General features: G+C 40.9%; 1 protein-coding gene across 1 annotated transcript; it reads left to right on the forward strand.

Moving 5' to 3' along the window:
• The first annotated feature begins 1,046 nt into the window (after nt 1-1,046).
• Nucleotides 1,047-3,068, forward strand: LOC135198868 (glutamic acid-rich protein-like). Its single transcript, XM_064226840.1, has one exon. It carries the CDS (start codon nt 1,047-1,049, stop codon nt 3,066-3,068), a length of 2,022 nt encoding a protein of 673 aa, XP_064082910.1.
• The last annotated feature ends 5,014 nt before the right edge of the window (nt 3,069-8,082 follow it).

Genomic DNA, 8,082 nt, shown 5'->3' on the forward strand with positions numbered 1-8,082 from the left:
ATAAACTGATTATTTTGACCATACATTCATACGTGAATACTTACACGACTTTCAAGAACTATAAACTAATTTCATGCATAAAAAAATATCAGATTCTTCAAATAACTGAACAATTGAGGAGGAACCAGACAATGGTCACCAAATTGCTAGACTTGATAAGAGGTTTTAAAATCATATTGCAGTGATATTTCCTTCAAACAAATTCAGAGTTTAATCAAAATAATTTCTTTATAAGAGGAGTTGTGATTTGCCAATTCAACTGAAGACGTGAATGCTTCACTAAAATGAATGTGAAGAACTAAGAGCAATTAGAGAGAAATCTGCAAAAAACAGGGGGAAAAATAGTGATATTACTAAAAAAAACAAACAAAAAAATGAGAAGAAGCTATAGCAAAAGACAAAGATCAGTGATCTAAATCATTTTACAGACTAATCAAAATTATTTCATCAATGGTTGAGGAAAAAAGGAAAAATAAGATTTTTTTTCTGCTTCAATATAGTACAGGTTAAATTCACGTATTATGTAATATGTCTCCGATGAATAACCAATGGGAAATCCAGCAGAGTCCTCCACATGACGTCATACAGTCCTTGAAGACTTTCGGCTCTTCACCCGAAGCTATGAAGCAGCTCCGAATCCTTCGTGCTGAAGGATGCAAATGAGCCCCCAATCCAAAGTCTCCAGGAGCGCCTTAGTGGCGTGGTTGGTATGGTGTTTGCGTCCTACCTCGGTGGTCGCCGGTTCTATTCTCGACCATTCCATTGAGGAGTGTGAGATGTGTACTATTTCTGGTGATAGAAGTTCACTCTCGACTTGGTTCGGAAGTCACGTAAAGCCGTTGGTCCCGTTGCTGAATAACCACTGGTTCCATGCAACGTAAAAAACCATACAAACAAACAAAGTCTCCAGGGATCGGAGTCCTCAGACCTCGGAGAATTCGATCCTGGAGACGCTCCGGTTCGGGGGATCCCGTCACCGAAGACCAGGTGGCTTGAACAAAAACTAGGCATAAGAGAAGTCGTCTGTATCGGTATCATTAGTCAAAATGATTTTCCAGTGTGTAATCAACGCATTCGGAGCTTTTGTCGCTGCTTTCGTGCTGCTACTTAGGATCGTGTTTGTGGGTGGCATCAACTGGAGGACGTCTCTCGAGACCGAACTCCTTTGCTGTGATATTGCTCAACAAACCCTTATGGAGTTCAGGAGAGAAAACAGAATGCGCCGCATTCTGCATTTCATTCTGAACTTTATTGGATTTTCTGGTATGATCGGATACGATGAGCCTTCTCTGTCTGCCTGCAATGGACCCTTGCAAGCCTTGGTGAGGAACACTCTCCTAGGTGAACAGGGAACATCCCCAGCTGAGGAGGTTCTTCATAGAGTGGATGAACTCGTGTTTTTGCCAAAAGTGTTCCTGTTTCTTACAACCGTCGCCATTACAATGTTCTTATTCAAAGGGAAGAAGAAGATTGCTGGAAAGATTGAACAAACTTTGGTAACTGAAACTGAGGAAAAGGACATAGACTGGATAACGGAAGACGAAGACGACTTGATTCGCAGAACAGTAGATGACAGGATAGAACAAGAAGAAGAGGACAGAAAAGAACTGGTAGAAGACGACATGGGAAAACTAGAAGAGGACAGTAAAGAACTTGAGGAAGACGACATAGGAAAACTGGAAGAAGAAGTCAGCAAAGAACTGGAAGAAGAGGACAGGATAGAACTCGAGGAAGTAGAGGAACTGAATCAAGATATTTTGGAACTTTCTGTTCCAGAATTCACAAATGAAACCAGTTCCATGGATCTCGAATCTGAAAACTGCGAAGCAGAGAGCATCGATGAGGTCCCCCTGGAGGAGCCACGAAAGGAAGAGGAAAACGTTCCCCCAAAACTGACAAAGGAAGTGAAATTAGTTAATGGAGACTTGTATGAATTCCCAATATCGAAGACTGAAAAACTCATTTTACGCAAAATAGGAAGCGAGGCCAGGGAATTCACACAGTTCTACAACGTTCGCCTCGACATTCCTGAAGACGACACCAAGGAAGTTGCCTATTTGGAAGGCGCTGAAAATCGTGTCCAAATGGCCTTCCAGCACATCCAAGAAATCCTCGAAGAACACAAGAGAGAAGGATATAATATCGATGCTGAAGACCTCGACAGTGAAGAGCCCAATCCCCCTTCTGAGGAATTGGTGCACGAGCCTGAAAGTGGATTGAATTTTGCTGCCATCCTCAAGAAGTGTCCTCCAGAGAAAAAGAAAGAGAAGAAGCAAACTTTCTTCATTGTGCAACGCAAAACTTTCCCCATCATGGAGGAATGGAAATGGCTCGAAGAGGACGACGAAGAAGAGGATATGGAATTTGAAAGTGATTTGGAAACTCCCGAGAAAGATGAATGGGAGTTCGAGGAAGATGAATGGGAGTTTGAGGAAGATGAATGGGAGTTTGAGGAAGACAGGCACAAGATTATTGTTGGCATATCGCTTCGCGAGGCTCCTGAAGAGGACGGCCAGGGAGGCATGCGAAGCAGACGTTTACTGAAATCTGTGCCCCGACGACTAAACATTCTTCTTCCTCATCATAAAGAACAGGAAGAGGCTGAAGAGGAAAAAATTCATCTTCAGGAAAAGGCGGAAGAGCCTGCACAGGAGAAGGAATCAGACCGTCAAGAGGAAAACTTCGAAGAATCTGAGGAACAAGAGGAAACGCCCGGTCTCACCCTGAAGGAATCGGTAGAAGAAAATGTTCTTCACGAAGAAAAGGAGGAAAACGGTCCTCCTCCTCCCCCGGAAGACAAAGCCAATGAACCTGAAGGAGTGGAAGCGAAGGTACAGGAAGAATCAGAAAAAATGTCCTTTGCTAACATAGCAAAGATTCTTCCTGTGCCGAAAAGTGCCGCCCTCGCTGAAAACTCTATGGCAAAACCAACTGCCCCAATTAAAAACCCCGAGGTAACACGGCCTGCAAAGGGAGATAACTGGAAAACAACACGACCCCGAAGATGTGGAACCTCTCAAAACAGTGTGGAGGAAAAGCCTTCTCCTTCCACTGTGAGAACGACCTGACATGGTCAGATCATTGGCAAAGGAGGAAATTTGCCAAGTTGGCCAGGCAAGACCACGGGGTCGTCATGAGCGTCCAGAACGATGGTTCCAGAATTGTCCAGCTCAAAGGCCCCAAGAAGAATGTTGAAAAGGTCTATAATGAAATCAGATTCCGAGTGGACAAGGTTTTCAACATTAGCGAGCTGACTCAGGTCTCAAAAGGGCTCTTTGCAGTAGGAAAAGAAGATTTCGTGATGACTGTTGATCAGGAATTCAGAGAGGCCATATTGGGACCACAAGAGCTAACCCTTCGGAAACTCATCAGGGAACAGAATGTGGCCATCTACCTCCCTGACCAAGATGATCATCGGAACTACATCAGTATCTTCGGCCAACTCAAACAAGCCCAGGAAGCTGAAAGTGTCATATCTAAAATGATTTATGACATCCAGAACTTTTCAGCAGAAAACGACCTGAAACTTGTGGGCTTGGATTGGTACCAGTTCGACTTAGGACTTGAGGGCAGACGTCTCCTTCTTGCCCTCAACGGACAAGGAGCCAGGGAAGTCAGAAACCTCTTCAAAGTAACACTGATTCTTCCGAAAGAAGAAGACGAGAGGGAAATAGGCTTTTTAGGAGGAGACCTGAACCAAGTTAAAAAGGCGTATGACCACCTTCGTCTCCTCCTTGAAGAAGTCAGTGTAAGAAGTTGTGACATCACAACTGAAGGACTGACCAGAATTGGGGCTGGCCAATACCGTCTGGAAGTGGAAGCCCAAAACAAAGGACTTCTAGTCGGCCCCAAAGGAGATAAGCTGAGGAAAATAGAGAAATACAACAACGTCAAGATCATTGTGCACAAGAAAACAGATGGCTTTGTCACCATACAAGGTCAATTGAAGGATGTGGAGGACGCTTGTCTCGACATTAAAGAAGCCATGACGCCCAAAGGGAAAGAAAAAAATAAAACAGGCCACCAAGGAGGAAGGAACTTCCCACAGGAGGAAGTCGTCCAGGCTTAACCAGGATAGAAGATCGCCTCTACGGAATCCTCCTAGACCGGGAGGAACGAGCAATGGTCATCGGCCGAGGAGGACACAACATCAAGAGACTGATTAACGAATACAAAGTCGTCTTCCAAGGCCCCAAGGCGGATGAAACCTCTAACAACTGCACCGTTAGAGGGAACGAAAAGGACGTCGTTGGTTTCTTTAACGAGGTCCAGGATATCGTCGCTGCCAAAGGCCAGAAGAGGAACTTCGACGGGGGACATAGGACCAAACGAGGAGTCACTTTGGGCGACTTCTTTTGAAGCGAAGGACGAACTCTACAGTAGGAAAGGAAGATTTGATGAAGAAGAGCGTTGTATTTGGCACCAATGTAAGAAACAGGAATTAGTGTGAAAGTGTTGTGATTGTAGAAAAATAGAAAAGGTGGATAGAAATATCCCCACCTAAAAAAATATAAAAAAGACAAAGGCCTAAAAAATATAAAATGGAAAAAGTAAAAACAGATTATTAGTTTTAAGTTAATTAGTTTTTAAGTGATTCAGAAAAATAGAAAAGGTGGATAGTAATATCCCCACCCAAAAAAAATATAAAACACAAAACCCCTAAAAAATATAAAATGGAAAAAATAAAAAATAAATTATTAGTGTTAAGTGAATTAGTTTTTAAGTAATTTAGTATAAGTGTTGTGATTGTAGAAAAATAGAAAAGGTGGATAGTAATATCCCCACCAAAAAAAATATAAAAATAAAAAATCCCTAAAAAATATAAAATGGAAAAATAGAAAAAAATTAGTGTCAAGTTTGTAAGGAAAATCATTTTGCTATTAGTTTAATGATTAAAAAATATTATTTTATGTTAAATGGGATTTTGTGTATGTGTTAATTTGTGCGAGTGACTGTTTCCAGATCCCGATTATAGGATCTGGAAAATATTAAGTTACAAAGCTCGATATCGATTTCCCGAAACCTTGGGAATAACTTCCACCCAAGGGGAATTGTAATAGGTAAGTGTCTCCCCCCAGACACTTAACTAGGCAAGTGTCTCCCCCCAGGCACCTAACTAGGCAAGTGTCTCCCCCCAGGCACTTAACTAGGTAAGTGTCTGGCCCCCGGCACTTGACAACAATTCCCCTTGAGTGTCAGTTCTTCCTGAGGTCTAGGATTCTTTATCGGGCACAAATTTGTAGCTTAATGTATAAAACGAAAATAAAAGTCACGTGTACTTGTGACATAAAATTCACACACACACAAACACGCACTCACAAACATTAAGCCACAAACATCGTTCCATGTCGAGTTCCCTCAATACCTCGGGAATCACTTTCTCACCCAAAGGGGAATTATCATTCCCAAGTGCTTCCCCCCAAGCACTTGATCATAATTCCCCTTTGGGGGAGAGTGATTCCCGAGGTATAAGGGAACTCGAAATGGAACGATGTTTGTGGCTTAATGTTTGTGTTTGTGCGTGCGTGTGTGTGAATTTCATGTCACATTCACGTGTGTATGTGTATTTACATATGCACACACACACATATGTGTGTATGCATGTGTGTAAATACATACACATTTATGTATATATAACATATAAATGTGTGCATGTGTAATATTTACACAAATATGTGTGTATGTATACACTTATATATATATAACATACATGCGTGTATGTATCTTTACAGACATGCACACACGCATATATATGTGTCTGTATTTACACATATATATATACGTGAATAACGTCACAGACACTCGTGTACTACGAGAATAAAAGTGACGTGTGCTTGTGACAGAAAATTCACACACACACACACACACACACACGCACGCACGCACGCACACGCAAACATTAAGCCACAAACATCGTTTCATGTCGAGTTCCCCCAATACCTCGGGAATCACTTTCTCACCCAAAGGGGAATTATTATTCCCGAGTGCTTCCCCCCAAGCACTCGATCATAATTCCCCTTTGGATGAGAAAGTGATTCCCGAGGTATTAGGGGAACTCGACATGAAACGATGTTTGTGGCTTAATGTTTGTGTGTGCGTGCGTTCGTGCGTGTGTGTGTGTGTGTGTGTGTGAATTTTATGTCACATGCACACGTCACTTTTATTCTCGTATTACGCAAGTGTGTGTGACATGAAATTCAGGCACAAACACAGACATATATATGCGTATGTGCATGTGTGTAAATACACAAGCACACATATATAGTGTGTGTGTTTTGCATGCATGTCTGTAAATAGACATGCACATGTATATATGTTAAATATACTTTTATATATATATATGTATAATATATATATATATATATATATATATATATATATCTATATATGTGTGTGTGTGTGTGTGTGTGTTGTGTGTGTGTGTGTTTTCTATACAGACTATATATGATGTGTTTTTACACATGCATATATGTGTAAAACACAAACACACAAATGTATATATATATATATAATGTGTGTGTATGTACGTAGATACACTTACACACACATATATGTGTCAATACACAGACACATATATAAATGAAAATAAATAATATATGTGTATGAATAGACGCACGCACACACATACATAAATATGTAATTATATATTATATATGTGTGTATGTGAATTAACATACATGCACACACACACACACACACACACACACACACACACACACACATATATATATATATATATAATATATATATATATATATATATATAATATATATATATATATATATATATCAATAGAGGGATCCACAGTAATATCCTTGTTTATCTAGATATAATATATTTATACAAGCTTAAAGCTTTCGTCCATCCTCCTGTGGCACTTGATCACTAAGCAAATGAGACATGGTATTGGTGAAGAATTCCAAATAAACATAAACAAACAGACAAGAACATTAACAAGGTTAAAAAAAAAAAAATTCGAACAAGTCATTGGGTCGTTTGCCTTTCCATAATTCGCTGTGATCTACGGGGCGGGACAAAGCGCCGGTCTTCTTCCTGAATGACATCTTGACGGTCGTTAACCAAAAAGGTAGTTTGTAGATTAGGCTCTGGAACGGGCGAAGGATGGTAATTTACGTTATCAGATTGAAGGAGGCTGTAAATATTTCTGAAGTTCTTTATTCTGGCCCTTTTGCAAATTTCTTCACTCAAAAGTAAATTGTTCTGTATTCCAGTGTTCCCCTCAAAGGTGTCATTCAAAGTGATGAGAGCTCCTTCCACAATTCTCCTAGTGGTCCTATCCGCACTCTTATAAATAACTTTTCCTCCCTTGAAGTCGATGGCATGATCGGAATCCCAAGTATGCTTGGCAATGGCGCTGTAAACGTTGCCCAAACGGCAAGCTGCAACATGTTCACGTTTCCTCTGGTCCAGGGAACGACCGCTTTCACCAATATAGCATTTGTCACAATTTTTACATCCTATAGCATAGACCCCAACATCGGTGTTTGGTTTTCTGCAACTGTTTTTGATAATTTTCTTTTTAAGAGTATCAAAAACAGTTGCAGAAAACCAAACACCGATATTGGGGTCTATGCTATAGGATGTAAAAATTGTGACAAATGCTATATTGGTGAAAGCGGTCGTTCCCTGGACCAGAGGAAACGTGAACATGTTGCAGCTTGCCGTTTGGGCAACGTTTACAGCGCCATTGCCAAGCATACTTGGGATTCCGATCATGCCATCGACTTCAAGGGAGGAAAAGTTATTTATAAGAGTGCGGATAGGACCACTAGGAGAATTGTGGAAGGAGCTCTCATCACTTTGAATGACACCTTTGAGGTGAACACTGGAATACAGAACAATTTACTTTTGAGTGAAGAAATTTGCAAAAGGGCCAGAATAAAGAACTTCAGAAATATTTACAGCCTCCTTCAATCTGATAACGTAAATTACCATCCTTCGCCCGTTCCAGAGCCTAATCTACAAACTACCTTTTTGGTTAACGACCGTCAAAATGTCATTCAGGAAGAAGACCGGCGCTTTGTCCCGCCCCAAAGATCACAGCGAATTATGGAAAGGCAA

This window comes from Macrobrachium nipponense, chromosome 22, assembly GCF_015104395.2.
Source record: "Macrobrachium nipponense isolate FS-2020 chromosome 22, ASM1510439v2, whole genome shotgun sequence".
NCBI classification, from domain to species: domain Eukaryota; kingdom Metazoa; phylum Arthropoda; class Malacostraca; order Decapoda; family Palaemonidae; genus Macrobrachium; species Macrobrachium nipponense.

Coding starts and splice junctions, on each gene's coding strand:
- LOC135198868 (XM_064226840.1), top strand. CDS start 1,047: ATGATTTTCCAGTGTGTAATCAACGCATTCGGAGCTTTTGTCGCTGCT.